This window comes from Peromyscus californicus, unplaced genomic scaffold (genome assembly GCF_007827085.1).
Source record: "Peromyscus californicus insignis strain IS unplaced genomic scaffold, ASM782708v3 Scaffold_4__1_contigs__length_199733344, whole genome shotgun sequence".
Classification (NCBI taxonomy): domain Eukaryota; kingdom Metazoa; phylum Chordata; class Mammalia; order Rodentia; family Cricetidae; genus Peromyscus; species Peromyscus californicus.
The window spans coordinates 56,561,980-56,585,415 of record NW_026294562.1 but is presented as its reverse complement, the minus strand read 5'-3'; the positions used below and the strand labels follow the sequence as shown (position 1 = coordinate 56,585,415).

General features: G+C 55.6%; 1 protein-coding gene across 1 annotated transcript; it reads right to left on the bottom strand.

Moving 5' to 3' along the window:
• Positions 1-464: 464 nt before the first annotated feature.
• Positions 465-22,519, bottom strand: Grk2 (G protein-coupled receptor kinase 2). The gene is made up of 21 exons (XM_052714669.1): positions 22,288-22,519; positions 9,598-9,674; positions 7,533-7,606; positions 7,314-7,415; positions 7,120-7,194; positions 6,904-6,965; positions 6,324-6,375; positions 5,969-6,060; positions 5,493-5,592; positions 5,329-5,407; positions 5,113-5,243; positions 4,790-4,884; positions 4,613-4,720; positions 4,339-4,405; positions 3,964-4,064; positions 3,154-3,220; positions 2,980-3,075; positions 2,568-2,730; positions 2,291-2,427; positions 2,086-2,199; positions 465-1,767 (listed from the first exon to the last, which is right to left on the bottom strand). The coding sequence occupies exons 1-21, from the start codon at positions 22,398-22,400 to the stop codon at positions 1,603-1,605; spliced, it is 2,070 nt and encodes a 689-aa protein (XP_052570629.1). The 5' UTR covers positions 22,401-22,519; the 3' UTR covers positions 465-1,602.
• Positions 22,520-23,436: the final 917 nt, after the last annotated feature.

The window sequence follows — 23,436 nt, the reverse complement described above, 5'->3', positions numbered from 1 at the left end:
GGCGGGCAATGGTGCTTACATGCTGTCACCAGTTCCAAAGACCTGGAGCAAGGACGCAGGAGAAAGGAGTTCATTCTCAGGAGATAGGCTTGATGTTGGGGCACCCCTTAAGTCCAGTGACCCCGGTAGAGGTTGTACGGTGAGGCCACAAGAGGCCAATGCCAGACACAGCCGAAGGGCCAGAAGTTGCAGTGTGGACGAGAAAACTCACGTGCTAAGAGGGAGCGGGGACTGACATATTGCTTGACATGCAGGGGAACGTGATAAGGTCAATATGTCCCCAGCCATTCCAAACATGACCTCTGACGTGGACTGCAGGCCACTCCTGCTTACTTGGGAGGTGGGCAAAAGACTCCACTCCTCCAGGGAGGGAAGGATGGGTTACTAAGATCCTCCCCTCTCAGGCCCCAGATGGAAGTGACTGAAAAGTGGTCACCAGGCACGAAGAGCGAGACAGCGAGGAGTCAGGCACCATTTTTTATAAAAACGCATAGTCTCATTTTCCACTCTTTAAAATCACATTCAAAAATCGGCAAAGAAACGCCCCAGGAGTGAGTAGACAAGAGGGGGGAGTGCGCTGACCCAGCCCCAGGGGGAGAGGGCCGACACCACACACGGCTGCGCGACGGGAACAAGGGGGCATGCGGTGGGTGAGGTGGCACCTGTGGGTGGTGGCACTGACAGGACACGGGCTAGGGGCTGGACAGTGTGGGTGGGGACACACTGACCAGTCAGGACAAGGAGGACTGGCCCCAGCTGGGCTCCTATGCTGTGCCACCCACCTGCCCAGGCTGTCCCACTGTGGTCCTGGGCAGGTGAGCCTCACACAGCCCAGGGTTGGGGACCTGGGTTCAAGCCAGGCCAGTGTGGCCCAATCCACGATTGCCTTTTCTGTGCTCCTGAGTCCGGGCACGCCACGGGAAGAAGAGGGGGCTGGCATGGAGGCCAGCAGCCGCCACTGCCGATGCCAGTCTTCTGACCCAGCCCTAGTGTCCACGAAGCGGGGAGGGGGCAGTGACATAGAGGCTTTTCCTGAACAAGGACCTAGGAGCCAGTCACTGGGGGACCTCCAGGTCTGGGGAGACGAGGGCCTTCTCTCACCAGTGGCAAGAGGCCAGAAGAGCAGGGGTCTGTCCCTCTGTGGCACGAGGGCTGTGATAGGAGAGTTCAAGTAGTATCACTGTGGTGCACGTTCCTTCGTGGGGGTGCTGGGCCACTCGGCTGGGCCACAGGCTGAGCACAGCCCACAGAGCCTGACGTGGCCCACCTACCAAGTGTGGCTGGCTTTACCCCAGGAGGGGCGAGAGGGCTGCCGAGAGTTGCTCCTCTTCCCTACAGGAAGACACTGGGGGCAAGGACCCTGGGTGGGGGGGGGTCAGGGCAGGGGTCTTAGACAGTGGCTGGGTTGGTGGCAGCAGGAGCCAAGGCAAGCGGGGCCCCTCCCTGGGGGCTGGGCCAGGCTGGGGCTACAGGAAATCACAATAATTACAAAATAAAAACCTTTTCCGCTTTGCGGGAAAACAAAACAAATAATAAAAATTCGACAAAATAAATTAGAGGTTTATAAAAGGCGGGTGGGCAGGCGGGCAGCGGATGGGTGGGTCAGAGGCCGTTGGCACTGCCACGCTGGATCAGTGGCACTTTGCTCAGCTCCACCACAGGTGAGCGTGGCTTGTTCTTCATCTTGGGCACTCGCTGTACCAGCTGCTGGGCCTCACGGTAGGCATCACGCAGCTCTTTCTTCCACTGCACCAGCTCAGGATCACTCTGGACATGTCCAGGCTCTATCAGGCTCTGCTGGCCAGGCCCCCACCCGCCTGCACTCTCACCTCCAGGCCCCCACCCGCCTGTACTCTCACCTCCAGGCCCCCACCCCCCTGCACTCTCACCTCTAGGCCCCCACCCCCCTGCACCCTCACCTCCATGCCCCCACCCCCCTGCACCCTCACCTCCAGGCCCCCACCCGCCTGCACCCTCACCTCCAGGCCCCCACCCGCCTGCACTCTCACCTCCAGGCCCCCACCCGCCTGCACCCTCACCTCCAGGCCCCCACCCGCCTGCACCCTCACCTCCAGCCCCACTTACGTCACACTGAAGGACGAACTGCTTGCCCCCGCGGATCTTAAGCAGGAGACACTTGCGCTCCTTGATCTGCGTCTCTTCCACCGACTGGATCTCCTCCATGGTCAGGAGGCTCTGCTGCAGGGTGGGAAAGGCAGAGCAGGCAGTGAGGGAAGGCCCCGGGATCCACCCTGCACCCACACCATGTTCTACCAGCACCCCTTCTTACCGGAGCCTCGCCTTCACCCCGCCACTCCAGTCGGTTGGGGAAGAGGTAGAAGTAGCGCCGCTGCCACTGAGTCAGGAAGGGGTTGCCCATCTTGGACATGTAGCCATGCATGATGCAGTCCTTACCCAGGGCATAGTCTGCACAAGAGATGGGATGTAGGCTCAGCACCCTACCCCGCCCCCTTTCTGGCTGTGATCTTGGTCAGTTTCTTAGCAGAGACCACTTCTCATTTCTGCAGTGTGCAGAGGCCTGGTGTCCCCATGTCACGAGTCCTCACCCTCCTCGTGGCCCAGCTGCTTGTTTTTGGCTTTCTTCCGTGCCTCCAGCCGATCTGTCTCAGCGTTGATGGTGTCAAAAACAGTCTCTGCCACCTCCTGCTGCCACCGCTCCGAGATGGTGAGAGGGAAGTTGCGGTACAGTTCCTGGTCGCTGTCCAGTAACTTCACCAGGGAGGCATGGCAGGGAACGTGGAGAGACAAAGGATGCCAGGACATTGTCAGCCATAGGCCTGCATGTGGCCCTAAGGCAGGGATGATCTCTTGTGACCACCGTCCCCAGGAAGGTTGGGGGATGAGGAAGTAAGGCCCACAGCCCCAGGGCTACCACAGTGTCTCATGGGGCGGAGGAGGGGCAGGGGCCGTCCAGAGCAGGCCAGGCTCAGGGTTCAGGGGCCAGGCAAGGTGCAATACCTTGATTCCCTTTGTGTCCTCCTCATCAAAGGAGCCAATATCAAAAGCATCAGCTGCATTCACCTCCCCACGTGGGGGGATCAGTGGGGGTGGGTACTGCAAAGAGCAGGGGTTGGCATCAGCAGGGGTGAGAGGCCATGGAGTTCCCCGTCCTACCCCTGGATAGACTCTTACCTTCTGTAAGAAGACCATCTGCCAGTCCAGTGAGCGGAAAAAGGGGCTTTCCTTTACCTCCTGAGCTCTGTGGAGAGACACACTCAAGTTGGGCTAGGTCCAGACTGTGGGGTCATTAGCTCAGGCTTGCCTCCTGACTCAGTCACCCTTGGCTCTATGATCTTAAGTGAGTCCCATACTCTCAGCCTGTTTGTTCATCTCTAAATGGGAGAAGCAGTTCCCACATCCTGGGCTGGTGTGAGTTCTAATACCGCTTTGCTTGGCAATTAACAGATATCCCAGTGGACATAAAAAGCTGCAATTAAGCTGGGTGTGGTGGCATAGACCTCTAATCCCAGCACTTAGGAGGAAGCAGGAAGATGAGTTCGAGGCCAGCCTCAGCTACAGAGTAAGGGTAGTCTAAGCTACGGGAAACCTTGTCTTGAAAAATAACCCCCCACCTCATGCAAAAAAAAATAAAAAATAAAAAAATAAAACAACAAACAAACAAACAAACCACTTTCTAATTATGGTCATCATCACCTTGCTACAAAGACTCTTCTGGGTCTTTTGAAAGCTGATCCCTAGTTGGTTCCAACAGTGACACACCCAGTCAGCCCTGCCACCTTGAGGACACTGGACAATGTGGGCCATGACTTCTCTTGTGAGCCCCTTACAAGGGGGTTGAGACCATGGAAGAGTTCAAATGATGGGATACAACCATGGTTCTAAGGGGGCACAGTCAGAGGCCCAGGAAGGCTGGCCCAGCAGCCCACAGCAAAGACTGAATACGGCCACATGCTGGAGGGGCTGGCGGGGCTGGACACTCACCCACGGCCCAGACAGCCTAGCCTCCGATTGACGTCCCTCTGCAGCAAACCTTCCAGCAGGGATCGGAGTTCAGGGGAGAAGGAATCAGGCAGTTCAACAGCCTTTGAGGAAGAGAAGGAGGGAGTCAGCAGGAGCCCAGGAAGAGCCCTTGGCTCTGGGGGAGGGTAGAGGCCAGAGCAGGAGATGAGGCCCAGCTTCCTGCTGGTCCCCAGCAAATGTAAGCTCTGACAGAGGAGGCAAGAGGCTACAGAGCAATAGGCCTCTCCCTTAGGGCTAGAGAAGGGATCACTGGCTCAAGAGCTGTGCTGGCTGGAGAGAACAAGAGCTTACAGTTCTGGCACCACTGTGGACCTTACCTGCTACCCTCACACTCACCATCGTCAAGGTCATGCGATCAATCTCATGCTTGTCTTTGGTCTTGTGCTGCCGAAAGGGGCTGTGTCTGGACAAGAGGTCAAAAAGACCAACGTCAAAGACCAAGAATGGGTAAACTGAGGCAGACTGCATGAAGGAGGCCTATGAGAAGTGAGGGAGGGCTCCACCCCTAATCCCCAGGCCCTGGAGGGCTCCCCTCCCTGCTTCCTATCCTGATTGGTGAACAGTGTCTCAGGGACTCACCCCACTTGCCCTTCTGGGATAGCCTACTCACCCCCGTAACAACTTGAAGAGCATGCAACCCAGGGAGAACCAGTCGGCGCTGCTGTCATAGGCCACGCCCTTCTGCAGGACTTCGGGGGCCATGTACCCGTGCGTGCCCCTGTGGGAGCACAGAGTGTAAGTGAAGTGGAGGAGGTTCAGGAAGGGAAGGAATGGCTTGGGCACTCACACACTGGCATGGGGCTTCTTCTTGGAGAAGTCACAGGCTAGGCCCAGGTCCGAGATCCTCACGTGGCCATGCTCGTCCAGGAGAATGTTGGCTGGCTGTGAAGAAAAGCCCAGTGAGCTGCTGGGCCAGAAGGAGGCCAGCCTGGGCCTTCACTAGAGGAAACTAAGTTTCTGGGACAAGGCCCCAGGTGGGGCACCCCCTCCCCCACATCACAGCTGAACTCAGAAAGCGGCTCAGGCAGGGAGGGGAGAAGGGCAAGGCAGGGAGACAAGCTGACCTTGTCACAGGACTAGAGGCAAGGATGGGTGGCGGCAGCCCCTCACCTTCAGGTCCCTGTAGACTACAAAACGGTTGTGCATGTGTTCAAGACCCAGGATGATCTCAGCTGCGTAGAAGCGCATGTCGGCCTCAGAGAAGACTCCATGCTGAGACAAGTGGTAGTGCAGATCCCCACCTGAGGGGCAGCCCTCCAGGTGAGACTCAGCTTTCTGCCCAAGTCCAGCCCTGGGTCCACCCCCTAGGGCTGGTCCTGGGCTCACCATTCATGAGATCCAGGATGAAACTGAGCTTGTCTGGTGTGTGGAATGCATATGACATGCACACGATGAAGGGGCAGTCCTAGGAGGGAGGGGAAGGTGAGCAAAGACCAGCTGAGGCTTGGGTCAGAGGTCACTACGGGGGCCCGCTTGGCCTCCCAGCTCACCCCGGTGCTGACAAGGGAAAGCATGATCCGCTCGTTCAGAGCCAGGGTCTCTCCCTGCTTCATCTTGATGCGTTTCTTGTCCAGACACTTCATGGCATACCTATGATGGAGTAGGAGGTCAGCTGTATCAGCACACCCTGCAGGGCAGAGCCCCAGGCTGCCTCAGCAGGCTGCTGATGAAGACCAGACGCAGGACAAACACGTGACACAGCCAGTGCTTTAGAGAGGGCAAAAGGTGCTGGCAAGTTAGTCTCTGAGGAGCCTGAAGAAGACAGAACAGCCAAAGCAAGACAGGAGGGAAGGCAGCGGCAGGGGACAAGGTCCTAGGCAGAGACTGAACACGTAGGGACGGCAGGCCTGGGACACTGGTCCCCACAACAGCTCTTCCCTAGAAGCCCCAGTCCCTCATGATACCTCTGGAAGCCTGACTCCTCCCTCAGGCATCCCACCCAGTGCCAGCTGATCAGGGTGCTCACATCTTGCCTGTGTCTGCTTTCCGGCACCCATAGACCTCACCGAAGCCCCCACGCCCGATGATGCGATGCACACTGAAGTCATTCATCGTCAGCTGCAGGGTAACAACAGCTGAGGTCACTGCAGGCCTCCTGGGCCCAGCCCCACAGCACAGGCATTTGGGTAGCAGGGACAAGCCCAGGTACTAGGGTCCTCTACGCCCGAGATCTAGCCACACACTTACCTTTCTCCAGCCTCCCCAACTGGGATCCTAGCACCGGCCCCCCCCTCCCCTCCAGAGCCACCACTATGAGGCTGCCAGCAGAGCCCTGGCATTTCCCAATGGTCCCCTGGCACACCAGCACCCCGCCCACTCACATGGATGTTGAGTTCAACATTCTTCCACTGGCAAAAGCGTGTGAACTTGTCACTGGGAAAGAGAGAGGGCACACACTTAGGTAAACTTCAAGCCTATCCCACCCACTGCCCTTCCAGAGTCCTGGCAAGTAGACATGGAGACCCCCTGAACCTGTGGTCAGCTCAGGCCATACACCCTCAGCAGCTGAGCCAATGTGTCCTACTGGATCAGAGAGATGGTCTCCAGTCAGACTTCCACCAGGGTATAACACCTGCTGTGCACACACCTCCAGCCAAGAGTTCATTACCAGGAAGTCATCTTCTCAGCCACCCCACCCCTTCTATGGCTAGGTAGCTAGGACTGAATATGCTGCTCCTTGCATTCAGCCTAGACTCTGCAGGTTCAAGGCACAGAAGACAGTATGGACTTCAGGCCTAGCCCTGCCTGGACCCTGACACTCCATAGCACAGGGAGACCAGCAAGGTGACCCCAGAAAGACAGAGAGAAGAGGACAAAGTCTATGTGACCTCCCACGAGTAACTTCGATAGGACATGGACAGACCTAGCACCTGCCTATTCAGAATCTCTTTTCCCTCTTACCTCTCAATGAACTTCTGGAACACATCCCCTCGGAGGTTCTGACAAATCTCCTCAATGTATGGCTGTGGGGAGGGAGCTGGGAGTTGGTGACCAAGTCTATTAGCCCCTGGTGACCCTGGTCTGCATCCAGCCCAAGGCTCCAGAACTGCAGCTGTCTGAGGCAGGAGGACCTGGTCTGGGGAGGGTGGGCCATGAAGAAAGGAACCCAGCACGCACCTGGAAGAGATCTGGAGGCACCTGCTTCTTCACCAGGTGGCCCTGGACATGCTCGGTAGCACTCTTTGAAAAGGGCTGGAGAAGACAGAAGTGGCTGTGCGCCCTATACAAGGCTCTTTCTTCCCTTCCAACCCCAGGTTGCTGGGGGCCAGCACATGAGTTGGCACCCAAGGACTGCTGACCGAGACACTCACATGTGAGCAGGCCAGCAGTTCTTTCATGATATAGGAGTCAAAGATCTCCCGGCTGCGGACCACACGCTCCTCCTCTGTCTCCAGCTTCTCATATTTTTTGATCTGGAAGGCACACCCATAGATGGTCTGTGGCCAGGGCATGGGGCTAGATCCCAGGTACCTCACAGACTCAGCAAAGGTGCCAAGCACCTTTCTCTCAGTAGACCTTGACTGTCGTACCTCTTCATAGAACTCCACCAAGGGCTTGGCCTCTTCCAGATGGTTCAGGCAGAAGTCTCGGAAAAGCAGGTACCCTGAAAGCAATCAGGCCTGGTCACGCTGAACCATGCACACCCTCCTCTAAGGGGCCTTCCCATCAACATGGGGAGAGTGAGCTTGGGGGTTCCTAGACAGAACTAGCCAACACAGCAGGTGTGATGGAAGAGTCTAGGCAAGGTGGACTATGAGGCTGCCACCAGCCTGGAGTCCCAGATTCCAAGTTAGGGTCCCTGCACTTCTGCACTGGCCTCAGATCTGCCTCTGCAGATGATGGCTAGAAAACCCTGGTGCTGTGGCGAGGGAGGGAAGGAAGTGTGGCTGGCTCTCAGTCAGTGTGCCCTAACCTCCCCTGCACTGGTGATACTGCCTACTGTGTGCTATGGAGACACAGTAAGGCTATTTTTTTGTTTTTTTCCAAGACAAAGTTTCTCAGTATAGCTCTGGCTGTCCTATAACTCATTCTGCAGACCAGGCTAGCCTCGAACTCAGAGATTCACCTTCCTCTGCCTCCTGAGTGCTGGGATTAAAGGCATACACCACCACTGCCCAGCTTATAGTGAGGTTCTTAGTGGGGACATATGATGTCCTGGTCACCTAGGCCAGGTCAGGCTGTAGCAGGAGGAAGGTGGCAACCAAGAGAGAGTCTCTCTCCCTACCCCCTCCCTCACATCTAGACAATTTCTCACATCTCCCTGACCAGAAAGGCAAGCCCAGTTGGGGAAACCGAGGCTCAGGGAGACCTGTTATGAGAGTTCAGAGCTCCTTAATCCACTGGCAGATCCCTTGGAAAGCCAGGCCACAGGTGGAGATGTCAGAGCAGCTTCTGGACGAGGCACAGGTGAGGGCAGCTGCTTCCCAGGCTCTAGTCTAGCACAGATGCCTGAGCTGCTGACTTGTCTGCTTTTCCAAGACAGGGTTTCTCTGTGTAGCCCTGGCTAGCCTGGAGCTCACTCTGTAGCCCAGGCTGGCCTCCAACTCAGAGGTGCCTCCTGAGTGCTGGGATTAAAGTCGTGCACCACCACCTCCCAGCTGGGATGCCTAAACTGTGCTTTCCTGTGTGGCTTTCTAGGCGTCTTTAAGGCTCATCGGCGGCCTAGTGTTGTTAATGGCCTCTAATCCCAGGTGTCTCTGCTAGTGCCCAAAGCCATCATTTCTTCTAAGGATAGCCTGATCTTTCATTGTGGAACCTTTCAGTGACTTGTGCACAAGGCTGTGGGGAGAGGTGTGAGATGGCAAAGTGCTCTTCCTGACGCCACTGGTTCAGGTCCACCCTGTCTACCATGCACAACTGGGCTCAAGGTCCCATTTCACAGATCTGAACAGCAAGAGGTTCAGAGAGAGGAGAGACAACTTGCCCAAGGCCAAGACAGCACAGACCTGTTCCCCAGGCCTACTTCTCGGTCTACTGCTGAGCTGAGGCTGACCCCCAGTGCCTGGTCCCTCCAGCACCCTCAGTTCCATACTGAGGTCCCATCCTCAGGAAACCCAAATCTATGCCCCGTGTGACTACAGTGGCTTCTTGGGACAGGACCCAAAGCTTTCCCTAGGCTGGGACACGGGGTGAGCAATATGATACTTCCAAGACAAGGGTAAATACCCACACACACCAGAGGAAGGATGGAGGGGCCAGCTCCAAGGCAGGTTGCTCACTTAGGGCCTGGGGGAGTGGGGGTGGGGATGGTTTGGGTGGGGGCGGGGCCAACCACAGCTCTACAGGCACCACAGGAAGGGCCCCGCCTCTTCCTGTCAGTTCCACCAAAGGCCCAGAGCAGCTGTGGCTGCGCCAAGGGGAAGCTGCAACTCTCAAAAACAAAAACCCCAAAGGAGGAACTTCCCTGGCGCCTGGGGAAGACTGATGGGTCCCCACCCCCACCACAGGGCTCCCTGGGCAGAAGCCAGGGGCTGGGAGGCACAAAGGGTCATCATTCTTTACTGGGGAGCAGGGGACAAGTAGCTGGGGGAACAGGAAGCTGACCCTGGAGTCTTCCTGGAGAGACCTCAGGCTGGGAGAGGTGCCTGCACTCACCTAACTTCTGTGAGAAGATCTTTTCAAAGGTCACCTCTCCTCGGTCCTCTAGGTACTTCTGCATGACGCTGCGGATGCTGCAGGGGAAAGGGGCACCGTGAGAAGGCCTCAGAGAGCTGGGGCTACAGGCCCTGCCCAGAACGCACTATTTACTGTGTGTGTGAGGGTGCACACATGCCAGCCTGTGCAGGTCAGGGAAGAAGGCATGGGGGTTGACAGGCTTGGCAGCAACACTTACCCACCGAGCCATCTCCTCTGTGGTCTTTTTTTTTTAAAGACAGACTCACACTAAAGCCCAGGCTGGCCCTGGACCCAATGAGGCCCTCTTTCTTCAGTCTCTCTAGTGCTGGAAGTACAGGTAAGCGCCACCATGTCTCGCTCGAATGGAACTACCCTTCAACTCTGTGTCATCAAGCCCTCCAGGGAGCTCCCAGACCCCTAGCTAGCCTGCTCATTCGTCCTGTCCATATGGGTCACCTCAGATGAACCCAAGGTTATGGTGGGCAGCAATTCCTCACCTGTGCCTACTGCCTGCAGAAGTGTATGTCACACACCCCATACACTGACTCTGGTAACTTAGCCCAATGGCAAAGCCAGGACCTGTCCATTGGATAATGGACAAATCAACAAAATGTGTCTGTTATGTTTGGTCATAGGAAGGAACGAAGCACCCACACCCGCTACCACATGGGTGACCCTTGAGGCGCTGACACTCGACCAGCTCAGGAAGAGGACCACGTCAGGGATGGCAGTCACAAGAGGACTCAGGTTTGTATGAGCCCATCCACATGACTCCATGACGGCTTCATTGGCAGCAAATCATATTTGTAGGTGCTAGGGACTTGAGGGGAACTGCCAAAGGGGCCGTGGGTTTTTTGTTGCTCGTCTGGATTGTGTGTGTCGATCAGAGGACAGCCTTTGGGAGTCAGTTCGCTCCTCCCAGCGCGGGGCTCACAGGCTGAACTCAGCTTGCTGTTTTAACCCGCTGAGCCATCTCACCAGCCCAGGGGTAACGTTTCCCTCCGAAGAGAGAGGACTGGGATGAAGGCAGTATAACACAGTGAACACATCCAGAAAGCACTGAATTCCGTTTTCACTTTTTGCTTTGTTTTGTGAGACAGAGTCTTGCTGCTGTAGCTGAGGACGGCCTCAAACGTGTAGCAATCCTGTGTTGGGCTTATAAGCAGGCGTTACCACACCCAGCTTTAAAGTGTATACTTTTTTCTTTCTTTTTTTTAAAAATTTTTTCAGAGACAGGATTTCTCTGTGTCCCTGGCTGTCCTGGAACTCACTCTGTAAACTAGGCTGGTCTCAAACTCAAAGAAATCTACCTGCCTCTGTCTCCTGAGTGCTGGGATTGAAAGCGTGTGCCACCCACCCAGCCTGAATACTTGTGATGAATTTATATGGTATCTCATCTTTATCCTAGCATTCAGGCACATCAGGGGTTCAAGGCCAGCCTGTTTCAAAAAAGAAAAGTTCAAGCCTCAGTGTGTGTCCCTAACACGTAGATACATGACCCCTGCCCAGGGCCACAGGGGAAGGACTGGTCACCCAAGTTCCTGAGACAAACTCCACAATCATCATCTTGTTGCTCTCACTGAACTCCTGCAACACTGTACATGGTGCAGGGAGTCTCACTGCGATGCATTCCATGCTTAGATGCCTTGTTGTCTCCACCCTCTTCTGGGCCACTGGCATGCCAGACCTGCCAACCTGCCCCAACAGCCATCTCTGCTCCCACCGGCCTCCACCAGCCTGGCCTCTTCAGAGAACACACAGCTGCCCGACTGAGGGCACCTGAGATACCAGGGGCTGTGTGAGGCCAAGTCCTGGTGGACATGTGGAGCCCCAGCAGGTAGGTCTCTGCCCAGGAGACTTTGTTTGGCACTGTCGCCCATAGAATCCTTGGCAGGTCAAGCATAGGCTGGCCAGGTCACCCCGGCTAGAGTCAAGGCACTGTTCATGGTGTGAGACCCATACTTGCTTCTAGGCAGGTCTGTCCCTGGTACAGACCCCTTCTCTGTGGTATCAGTGGGTGCTGAAGTCTTGGGGGCCTGTGGTCAGATCAGCTCTGGGTGATGGGGAGCTGCTGTGTGGAGATGGTGGACGTTTGCTGGCTTCCTGAAGTGCAAACAGGATGTCACCAGGTGGCGAAGCTCAGGTCAGGAGGGGGTGGGGTGTTAAGACAGGTGAGGAAAAACTGGCCCAGCACCAAGAGACCCACAGAGCAGGGAAGAAGGTACAGCAAAAACTGCAGGAGCTGGAGCGATGGCCCAGCAGTTAAGAGTATTGGCTGCTCTTCCAGAGGACCCGGGTTCAATTCCCAGCACCCACATGGTGGCTCACAACCATCTCTAGTGGGAACTGATGCCCTCTCCTTGCATAAAGGTGTACATGTAAATAGAGCACTCATATACATAAAAAAATAAATAAATCTTGGCCGGGGATGGTAGAGCATGCCTTTAATGCCAGCCCTTGGGAGGCAGAGGCAGGCAGATCTCTGTGAGTTCGAGGCCAGTCTGGTCTACAAGAGAGAGTTCCAGGACAGCCAAAGATACACTGAGAAACCTTGTCTTAAAAACCATTAAAAAGGCCGGGCGGTGGTGGTGCACGCCTTTAATCCCAGCACTCGGGAGGCAGAGCCAGGCGGATCTCTGTGAGTTCGAGGCCAGCCTGGTCTACAGAGCGAGATCCAGGAAAGGCGCAAAGCTACACAGAGAAACCCTGTCTCGAAAAAAAAAATAAAAATAAAAAACAAACAAACAAACAAACAAACCCACATAAAGGGAGGAGTAAGGTGCTGGGGATTTCAAAGTTAGGGTCCTTAGGAGGCTGGGATCCAAGACAGAGCCGAGACCTCATTGGGTCACTATGGAAGGAACTAAGTACAGGTAGACACTCTGATAAGGTGAAGGGAAGAGGGGTTGGGGAGGCACAGGCTATTGGGCTGTGGGTGTAGGAGGGGTGTCTGCCAGCCCTACCTTGCACTGTGGGTGGGCTTCCAAGTTCTTGGAGAAATGACAGTTCCAGTCAAAGGTAGAACTGGAGAAAGTATTTCCAGGGCACCAGGCTCAAGGCCTAGCCCTCCCAGGATCTAGCTCCATCGCCTTCCTCAGGAAAGGCCTCTCAAGATAGTGAAGTATGCAGAGCCACCAGGGCCCAAGCCTGAAACTGTGACACCCTGGCTCCACCAAAAGCTGGCTCTGACCAGAAGCAGGGCTCCGGTGACCAGGTCTGGCCTTGGTGACTTCTTTCCAGTCTGCAACTCCTGCCCAAGCTCAGGGACCCCCACACTGTCACCTCAGAGCTGGTTCCCTCTGGGACAGCAAGACCATTATTCTCTGGTCAGTGGGAGAGGCACCAAGGTTACATATGCCCTTCATCTACACTGGCCCAACTCTGCTCCTGGGGACCACCCACCACCAACATACTTCCTCATCCTTAGAAAACTCAGAGGGACTCAGGGTAGGACAGACTCAAACCTCACAGACATGTACAAACAATAGGAACTTGAAGAAAAGCTGAGCCAGGCAGTGGTGGTGGCCCACGCCTTTAATCCCAGCACTCGGGAGGCAGAGGCAGGCGGATCTCTGTGAGTTTGAGGACAGCCTGGGCTACAGAGTGAGTTCCAGGAAAGGCGCAAAGCTACACAGAGAAACCCTGTCTTGAAAAACAAACAAACAAACAAACAAAAACCTAAGGAATTTGGGGCTGGAGAGATGGCTCAGCAGTTAAGAACACTGACTGCTCTTCCAGAGGACCCGGGTTCAGTTCACAGCACTCACATGGCAGCTCACAATGTCTGTAACTCTAGTTCCAAGAGATCTGACACCTTCACACAATGCACATAAAATAAATTTAAATAAATTGTTTTTAAAAAAAGTTAAAAAAAAAAAAAAAGAAAGAAAGAAAAGCTGTTAGACTCAGAGAGACAGAGTCCAGCTGGGTGGTGACGCCTAAAATCCCAGCACTCAGGAGGCAGAGGCAGGAGGTTTGCTGTGAGTTTGAGGCCAGCCTGGGCAACAGTGTGAGACCCTATCTCAAACAAACAAACCTTAAGTAAGGAAATAAATCAGACACAACCCTTGCTGTGCCTGCAGCTGGCAGCCTGGCCAGGCAGCCCTCCACACAGCTGATCCCCCAGACCCTGCAGGGCAGTGGCACTTCTGAAGAAACTGGCAGGAGGGCCCAGGAGCATGGGGCTCAGGAACCTGCAGAACCAGGCGCCTGGATCTCACCTGGCAGAGAGCCCAGGAGGTGATACTGTCCCCACCCCAAGTCCTGGGAGCTCTGCTCGTCACCTAATCTTTATATTCTGGAACATTCTGGTCCACAGACAGGCCAGGCCGGGAAGCAATAAAAGGAGGAGGAGGAGGGCAGATATCCGCACGTCAATCTTCCATGCCGTGGAGGGTCAGATGGACATGGTCAGGCAGCCTCAGGTGCGATGTATGGACAGGAGGATGCTCATGACAGGCAGACATCCCAGCTGTTAGGGAGATCTCATCAGGAGCTGGTGCAGGGCACTGGGAATAGGGACCCTGGGCATCACTGGGATACCCTCCCAACCTCATACTGGCTTTCTGAGAACTGGTAAAGCAGGCCATCTTGGCTGAAGGCATGCCCGCCCAGGGCCAGGAGCTGCTGCTGCCACTGTTTCTCACCATGTGGCCCGGAGCAGCCGGTACGGGAGATACAGATACAGTGCTTGTAAGAGACCCTGCCTTAGACAGCCAGGGAGCCAGGGAACCAACACGGCAGGGCTTTCTGCCTTTTCACCAGGCCGAGGGCCTGCAGGAAGCAGGACCTCAGGCTGGAAACGGTCCCTCCCATCAAGAGCTACACCTGGGCATGGCCATAGCATTCTTCCCAGCCCACAGTACTTCATTTTCTTCCTTAAAAAGAAAAAAGGTCTTTTTAAAATAAGATAAATACTATCCCCCAAAGCAAACATCCGGCCAGTCCTGAGCAGAGTTCTTGAGTGGAAGGCCCTCTAGATGGCAAGTTTAGGGTTTCCAGGCTAGCCCCCCAGAGGTGGAGGCTATGGAAGCTGGCAGGTTAGAAAAGGTGTCACTGGACGAAAGTCCGGGCCAGAAAGCAAGTGCAGGCTTGCCTGGGGAGCAGCAGCAGTCTCCTGGCAGTGTCTAGAGGTGTGACATGTCCTGAGTGGCATCTTTATCCCCACCCAAGCCAGTAACCCCATCCGTCCAGAGGTACATGGTTCTAAAATTCCCCTCTGGGTCATTAAGAAAATCAAATGTATGCCAGGCAGTGGTGGCACATGCCTTTAATCCTAGGACTTGAGAGGCAGAGGCAGGAGGATCTCAGTGAGTTTGAGGCCAGCTTGGTCTACAGATGAGTTCCAGGACAGCCAGGACTGTTAGTTACACAGAGAAACCCTGTCTCAGAAAAAAAAAAAAAAAAAGAAAGAAAGAAAGAAAGAAAAGAAAAAGAAAATCAAATGTGCTGGCCATGGTGGCAGACGCTTGTAAGTCCAGCACTTGGGAAGCCGAGGCCAGCATGTAGTAAGCTCCAGGTCAGCCTGAGCTACAGAGTGAAGGGCAGTAAGTTTACCACTACTACTCTGGGCGGGAGACACTGGAGACCCCTGGACCTTGGCAGCTGGAAGGGCACCCTGGCCAGGTTCCAAACAGCTCTCTCCACACTCCCCAGAAGGTCAAGTCATAAGCTGTTTTATTTACTTCTTTGGTATATGTACATATGCGTGGTATGTATGCATGTTCACATGAATTTTGACCCAGTGTACACAGAAGCAGGTACATGTGCTTATGCTTCTGGAAGCCAGAGGTTGCTGTTAGATGTCTCTCTCGGTAACTCTCCACGTCATCTACTAAGGCAGAGAATTTTGCAGAAGCCAGAGCTGGTGGTTCAGCTGGTCGAACTAGCCACCTGGCCCCAGGGGTCCTGTGGTCTCTGCTGTGGCAGTCTGGGATAACAAGTGAGCACAAGCCAGCCCGCCTCTCGTGTAGGTGCCAGGGGTCTAAAGTCTGGTCCTGGAGTGTGCACAGAAGCTCTTTGACCCACTGAGCCATCTCCCCAGGCCTATTTTGGTTTCCTGATATAGGGCCTTGTTATGTAGCCCAGGCTGGCCTTGAACTAGCAATCTTCCTGCCTCAGCTTCCAGAGTGCTAGAGCACCAGTGCCAGCATGCTCACTCAGCTAAATGACAGACTTCACTGCTGGTTTCCTCTTTTGTAAAACATGTCAAGGCAATGAGATGGTCACTTCTGTACTGCACGTCAGAAAGCCTGAAAGATCTAAAGGGGGGGGCTCATCTAAAGGGGGGGCTCTCCTGAAGCGTCAGGTTTTCTGTGCCACTGTTAGCCTGTGTCTTCCCTCCTGGACATTAAGACCCGCTGCTTTAAGCCTTATTATCTGGCACTCCACAATCCCTAACTGCCTACACTACTCCTAGAACACGATCCTATGCTACACTAACTAGTCCACATTTGTCCTGTACTCAGAGGAAGGGGCTCTAGCCAGGCAGTCTCCTAGGGGCAGACATGGGCCAGAACCAGAGGCCCATCGGCAGGAGGTGACCAAACAGTGGCTGTCACTCCTGTGGCCCTGAGAGCAGCTTTAAACACTCCCGTGACTCCACCCTAGAGCCCATCAGAGTTCTGCCAAAGATTGAGGGCACCTCCACTGACACGCTTCATGCCAGGGTGGCTTTCAGGTTGTAGAACATCCACCCATCCCCATTCCTGCCCTCCACCAGCCAGGGCGCTCCCATAGTTTGAGGAGTGGGAAGAGGGCACTTCCCTTCTCTCAGCAGCGACTGAGGTGAGGCGCAGCAGGCAGGGAGGGAGGGAGTGGTGTCTAAGCTCGGCTTCTGCTAAGAGAGGTACGACATGCTTCAGTAGGGGAGCAAGTCCCACAGTCTGGCACAGTGGCCTAGCATGGCAGACCCTCATAGATGGCTCCCACATAGGGTCAGGGAGCTTAGCTGTATGGACTGGGAGAGCCCACAGGAAGGAGTCTGAGCCTAATGCGCCCATTTTGATAGTGAGGAAACTGAGGGTGGGAGAGTCCGTAAGACCACAGAGGGCAACAGTAAGTCTATGACAAAGGAAATATCCAAACTGGTTTTGAGGAGTGTGTCTCAATAGGGCCTCCTTCACCCTCCCTTCAGCCTCCACAGGGATGCTGGAGGAGGGTCTCCAAGGATCAGGGCAGTACCCAGCCTCTTCCCTGATGCCCTCCTTCCACCTCTCCAGGGGCTTTAGAATATGGCAGCATAGCCGGGCGGTGGTGGTGCACACCTTTAATCCCAGCACTCGGGAGGCAGAGCCAGGCAGATCTCTGTGAGTTCAAGGCCAGCCTGGTCTACAGAGCCAGATCCAGGACAGGCACCAAAACTACACAGAGAAACCCTGTCTCAAAAAAAAAAAAAGAATATGGCAGCAGATCTCCCCAAGAGCCTTCCAGAGTGGAAGGAATAGTCTTGGCTGGCACCATGGTTCTGGTATTTGTGTGACAGTGACTGATACTGTGACACCCCAAGAAGCGGGTGCAGAGGCCACAGGCCTCCAGGCTGGCAGGTCTCAGCCAGCCACCCTGGGAACTGCCACACTCTGGTAGGGGACAGTTAACAAGCCGTGGATGCAGCTGAGGCACTCCCTGGCGGCATTTCCAGGAAACCTGGCACAGAGGTGGTAACAGCAGGAGGAAGTCCCCTGGGGCTTCTTATTAATATTTCTTGATGACTCTCCCTGGGGCCTGACAACGTTCTCAGAGCTCACGGATGGGGCCACTACCAAAGAGGAAAGACCAACTGTATATAGCCAATCATGTCCGTGCAAACCCTTGGCCAATGAAGGACAACAGTGGTTGACCCTGACCCTGGTAGATATCCAGTGAGCCCCAGACTCCCAGGTTCTCCTGCAGGGTGTTCAGGAAGACACTTGAGCCACCACAAACAAGACATAAACAGATACCCTGCAGCTTCCTGCCTACAGTCTACAACGCGTAGACAGATTAGTATGCACTGGAAACACAAATCTAGGGGTTCTTGTCCCATAGCCCCTGGAGGGGAGGTTGATCCCCATTCCAATTCCAAGGCAATTTCCACCCTCAGAGAAGTGACCCCCATTTTACCACCAAACACCCACGTCTGCATCACCAAAACCGCCCTTTTCAGCAAGCAGTGATGCGAGACAAGATGTCGTTACAGAAATACGCTGCTGCCAAACGCCTTACTTTCAGGATCTCACTTGAAGTGGGCCTGAAATAACCTGAGTGTAACTGTCCAGAAGAGGAAACGGCCTCAGGAGCCAGCGGGGAGTAGGGAAGGGACCCAGGGAGAAACAGCAGGTAGGATGGAGGCTGTGCATTCCTCAAAAACCGTCACATGCTCTCGGCTTCTGTTGTTTATTCCATAATATCTTGAGAACAACAGCCATGTGCAGGCTGCTGGAACTCCCTGGGGCTCTCAGCTCCCTACACAGCAGCCTGGGCACAAGAAGCTGCTGCAGAGTGTGTGCCTGCACTTGACGTCACCCAGGATTTACTACTAGCATGGGTTGTACATTAATAGGACACATCATTCCCAGGCTGACAGAGCCCAGATTCCTGTGCTCCGATCCCAACCTCTGACGCTCATGCTCCCTTCAAATCCATTTACCGAGCGCACAGTGGAGAAGCAAGGAGAGCTGAGCAACTTAATAGCAAATCCATGAGAGCCTTGCTCCAGAGAGGAGGCCAGATGGGAAAAGGCATCTCCGAGAGCCATTCCCAGGGAGCAGCAGCGGCTTCCAAGGCCCGCAGGGATAGACTGCAGAAAAGATAATCTTGTTTTCAGGGGCAGGAGGGGGTGGGTCGCTGCTACTGGAGTGGAATGTTCTGGTAAGGGATAAAGGCTGGCAGCAGCAGGCTTTCTGCTGCTGATGGAGAAGTAGAGGGAGGAAGAAGAGCAAAAGTCTTCTCAGCACTCCTTCCCCCACCAATCCGGGCAGGAAGTCCTGGCTGCAATGAGTTAAGAGGAGCGAAGACACGAAGGAAGAGTAGCAGGGTCTGAGGAGACCGGGGAAACAGGCAAGGGGCGGGCAGCAGCAGCAGCAGCAGCGGAGGAAGCTCATGGTGGGGGAGGGACCAGGAAATAGCCCAGAGAACCAGAAGGCTGCAAGAGGCACCCAGCTCCCACATGCTGCTGCTGGGGCTGCCACTGTCACTGGGGAGAGCAGGGACATCTCTTGGGACCGCCCAGGCAGGGCTCCTCAACCAGGAGCCCTGAGATTAATTACACAGGGCCTCAGTGGTCATATTAAGCAAATGATGATAATTATGAGACTGCGGCAGCTGCTGGGAAAGAGGCAACAGCGTCTGCAGGGCGAGGCCCAGACCACACAGTCCCACAGCCCTGGGAGGTCATTGGTGAAGGACCAGCCTCCTAGTTTTACCAAAGCAGATAAACTGAGGCAGACCCAGTCAGGATTAGTGTGTCTGGGGCCCATGTGAGCCAATATTGCAGGAGTGAGGAGCAGGACCCCTATGCTCTATCCATGCAATACTACCTCCTGGGAGAAGGTCGGGGATGGGTCTGTTTCCCCAGATCCTCTAGGTGACAGAAGGGGAGGTTCCTTTGCCAAGTTACAGTGGCACTATGCCCAACAGTTCCCATTCCCCAGCCCTGGGAAATAAGAGCTGTGATGCCAAGCTCAGCCAAGCCACAACCCTGGGCACCAGGCACAGAGAGGCTGCCAAGATGGCCCACCCTAAAGTAAGAACAACTCCCACTGCACAGGAACAAACCCCATTGCCTCTTTCCCTAACCGTGACTTCGCAGTGGGGAAGCAGGCCCTGCATACGATGGAGCTCTCGGCATGAAGCTGTCCTTCTATACAATGGCTTCGCCAGGGCAGCCTGTTTCTGCTTCAGCAAATGGCGAAGGGTTGGGTCTTGTATACCATGTCAGCTGATGGCCGTACCAGAAGCTGCCCTGCTACTTTCAAGCCACCACCTCAGACCCACAGGTACCAAGACAAGGGGTGTCCGCCATCCCACAGTCAGTTACATGGGATGGAGACAAGCAATCAGAGTGCTGTGGCTAGGACTCCAGAGAGCTGGGACCCAATCCTAGATCTTTTGTATGACACGCCTTGATCAGTAAGTGAGACAAATACTACCTGCTGGGCCAGCACAGCAGAGCTGTGAAGACAAGGCACTTGGAAAATTGGGACATACTGGGCAAACGTGAGACAGAACCATAAACCACCTTCAAGGGCAAGAGACAGACACCTCGAGAATGTGTGACATGCATCACAAAGGTGACTGCTTTCCCTCATGGAAGGCTTGCATGCTTAGGGCCAGGGCCACTGCAGGGGACTCAGGGTCCTTCCCTGGCCTGAGCACCCGAGTGTTCAGAGTCAGAGGCTCCTCACCACTCACAGATGGAACATTTGTTTCAGCAGCAAGCTACCGATGGCACCCTTGCACCAACGCCTATGGTGTCGTCATTCCCTAACTCACAGCCTGCCTCGATTCTGCTCACAGATTACCACCCCGTCCTGGTACTGTTGAGCAACTAGTCCATGTAGGCATGGCCTTGCCAACTTCACATGTTGGTTTTTGGATCAACTGAGATGACAGATGTCAAAACAAATAATGAATTATTAAAATCTCCATTCTTATTCCTATCTCATCACCACTACCACCAAACAAAAGGGACAAGGGAAAGAGGTCTGGTTCATGTTATCAGGGTTCTTGAACACCTGCAGAGGCAACCTAAGGCGGGGCCCATCAGGAGCAATGCATTCTGGGGGAAGATTATCCAAATATGGAGAGTTCTAGAAAAGGCACCACTTCAAACTTTGCAGACCTCACACCTGCGCAGACTCTCATGGCTGTGGCTACCCAGGAGAGCTAGAGAATGCCCTAGATGCTAATTGCACGCCCCACCCTCTTCCCCTGAAGTTTTGTCATTTCTGAACTCATTTCGTCCTAACTGCTGCTGCCCCTAGACAGCCCTGGCTGACACTTCAGTCTAGTTCCTGTTTTGAGAAATCTGATTGCAAATGTCTTAGAAAAAAAAAAGGGGGGGGGGGACCAACGGCCTCTTCAAAATGCAGACCAGTTTTTCCTCTACTGGGCTTGATTCTCAGTCAATCCGAAACCCAGTGAGCAGCCACTGGAGGAGAGGCATGGTTGGCTAGGTACGACAGCATCCCTGTACGCTGCCCACCCTGCGCCAACGACTGCAGCCACCAGAGACCTATTTCACACGACCCACATTTCACAGATGTAACAATTAGAAAGGAAAAGAACTCGCCCCATGTCCTATGATAAGAGTGTGGCAGTAAAGTCAGGTCCCATTCTTGGCAGCTAAAGAGGCTGGCACGAAACACTACTGGGACTGGCCTCACCACCCACCATAAGGCATCCTGATAGGTAGACACATTTGCTCTTCCAGATGCAGGCCATCTAGGCCACCTTTCAGGTCAGGGCAGTGAACAAAACATATAGAGAAGCTGAAAACTCTGATGTGGAGGCCAGGTCCCCCCATGGATTACCTGGGTGACACTGCACAAGCCACTCAAGTGTGAGCTGTACCCCCTCTCTCTCTCTCTCTCTCTCTCTCTCTCACACACACACACACACACACACACACACACACACACACACACCCCTTCTATGGGCACAAAACTCCATCTGTCTCAGTCTCTGGCCTCTAGTGCAGTTCAAATGGGAAGATAAGTCTATCTGCCACAATATACTGGACAAACCCCAGCGGCACCTCTCACATCCTGCCTGATTCTGCACCCACATCCTGAACAGTTTAAACTTTGATACCAGGTGCGATGACATCAGGTGTCTCACAGAGAGGTGGCAGCAAGGTCCAGTTGCTGTAGGATGGGTGTCCCTTAGTCAAAAGTACCCACAAGGCACCACATGTGGGGTAACGGGTGAAGAAGGGACTTCCCTCACCTAAGTGCAGCCCCCGGGGTTGGTACACACATCACTGCACTGTCCCCCCAAAAAACCTCTCAAACCCAAGCCAAGGGCCGTGACACCACGAGAGGAGAAGGCAAAAAAAGTCTCCAGACTCGTCCTCCCCTCTCTACAAACCTCCCAAGAGCGTTACCCCACTCTGAGGGGAGTGGAACACCGAGGAGGGGGGTGCTGGGAGTAGGGGCAACAGACTGGGTAAACGGAGGCAGACGTGGGGAAGGGAACCCCAAGGGGACACAGAGGGTGGAGGGCAGCGCCCAGCACCCAGAGTGGGAAGACGGCTGCAGCAGAACCAGGGGCTGACAGCGACCAGGCCCGGCAGGGAGATACAGGAAGCGGCAGCGCGGCCCGGGGAGCGCGGCTGGGAGCTTGGAGTTGGGGCGCTCTGGGCTCGCAGGCACCGGGCCTGTGGCGGCCGGGACAGGGGAAGTCCTGGGTCCTGGGGCGGCCCAGATAGTGAGGTCGCCGGGGCAGAAGGCTCCCGGAGTAGGGGGCTCCCCGGGTCCCGGAGCAGCCGGGATAATGGGGTCCTTGGGGCCGAGGGTCACCGGAGCAGCGGGGGAGGGGCCCCGGGGTCTGGGGCAACCAGGAGAGTGCGGTCCCTGGGGCACAGGGTCCCCGGAGGAGGTGAGTCCCCGGGGCCTGGGGCAGTAGGGAGAGAGGGGTCCCCGGGGCATGGGACCCGGGTCAGCGCGTGGGGCCCGGCACAGGCGGGCTCACCTGGGCTCTGGAAGCAGGATCTTCTTGCTGGCGCGCGCGGCCGGCGTGGCCTTGCTCTTCTCCATGGCCATCAGGTAGCTCACATCGGCCAGCACCGCCTCCAGGTCGGCCATCTTGGCGGCGGCGGCGCTGTTCCTCCCGCCGCCCGAGGCTCCGCTCCGCTCCCGCTCGCTCGGCCCGGCCTGGCCCGCGCGGCTTGTCGGCCTCGGCGGCGCCGCCGCCGCCCCGTCCGGTCCCCGCTCGTCGCCCGCTCACAGGCGGCGCCGCCCCATGGCGCCGGCTCGGGCCCGGCCCGGCTCGCGCTCCGCTCCCGCCGGGACTGCAGTCGGGGCGCCGCCGCCGCCGCCACCACCACCCGCCCTCCCGCCCGCCCGCGCCCGGAGCTGCCGCCGCCGCCTCCGGCCCCGCCTGCCGCGCACAGCGCCAGCGAGCCGCCGAGGGGCCGAGCCGGGCGGGCGGCGGGCAGGCGGGGCGGCAGCGCCCCCTAGAGGCCGCGCCGCTCGGGTCCCGGACGCGGCCGGCAGTCCTGGGCTGTTACCTGAGTCCTGCCCTCGGGACTCCGGGACGACCACAGACTCAGATCGCATCTGAGGATGCTAGACGTGTCCACGCTCCCACCAGGGCGATGACCCCAGACCGTGAATCATAACAAGAATCCTGACACCGAGCGAGACCCCAGACTCAGATTTCAGAACATTCTCTCAGGACCACCCCATCACAACCACTTCTGACCCCAAGACCTTGAGTGACTATCCTGACTTCAAACTCCCAGCGGAGCCCCAGACTCAAACCTTGGGCCACACTCCTGAGTATGAACATTTTGTTGTTGTTTTTCTTACTTTAGACAGGGTATTGCCATGTAGCCCTGGGTGGCCTGTAACTCACTACGTAGACCAGGCTGGACACTAACTCACAGAGATCTGCCTGCCTCTGCCTCCCAAGTGCTGGGATGGATCAAAGGCGTGCGCCACCAAACCACACTCCGATGAGGGCTGAATTTTTTATTTTATTCCATTATTTACTTATTATGCAACACATGGAGATCAGAGGACAGACAATTTGACAATCAGTTCTCTCTTTTTTACCACATGGGTCCCTTGGGATGGAACCCAGGTCCTCAGGCTTGATGGCCTTCTTCCTTAGCCAACT

Excerpts from the sequence above, each read along its gene's own strand:
- Grk2 (XM_052714669.1), bottom strand. The coding sequence starts at position 22,400 with ATGGCCGACCTGGAGGCGGTGCTGGCCGATGTGAGCTACCTGATGGCC. Across the intron at positions 4,885-5,112 it reads TAGTCTACAGGGACCTGAAG|CCAGCCAACATTCTCCTGGA; the intron begins GTGAGGGGCTGC and ends TTTTCTTCACAG. Across the intron at positions 2,200-2,290 it reads GGGGTGAAGGCGAGGCTCCG|CAGAGCCTCCTGACCATGGA; the intron begins GTAAGAAGGGGT and ends CCCACCCTGCAG.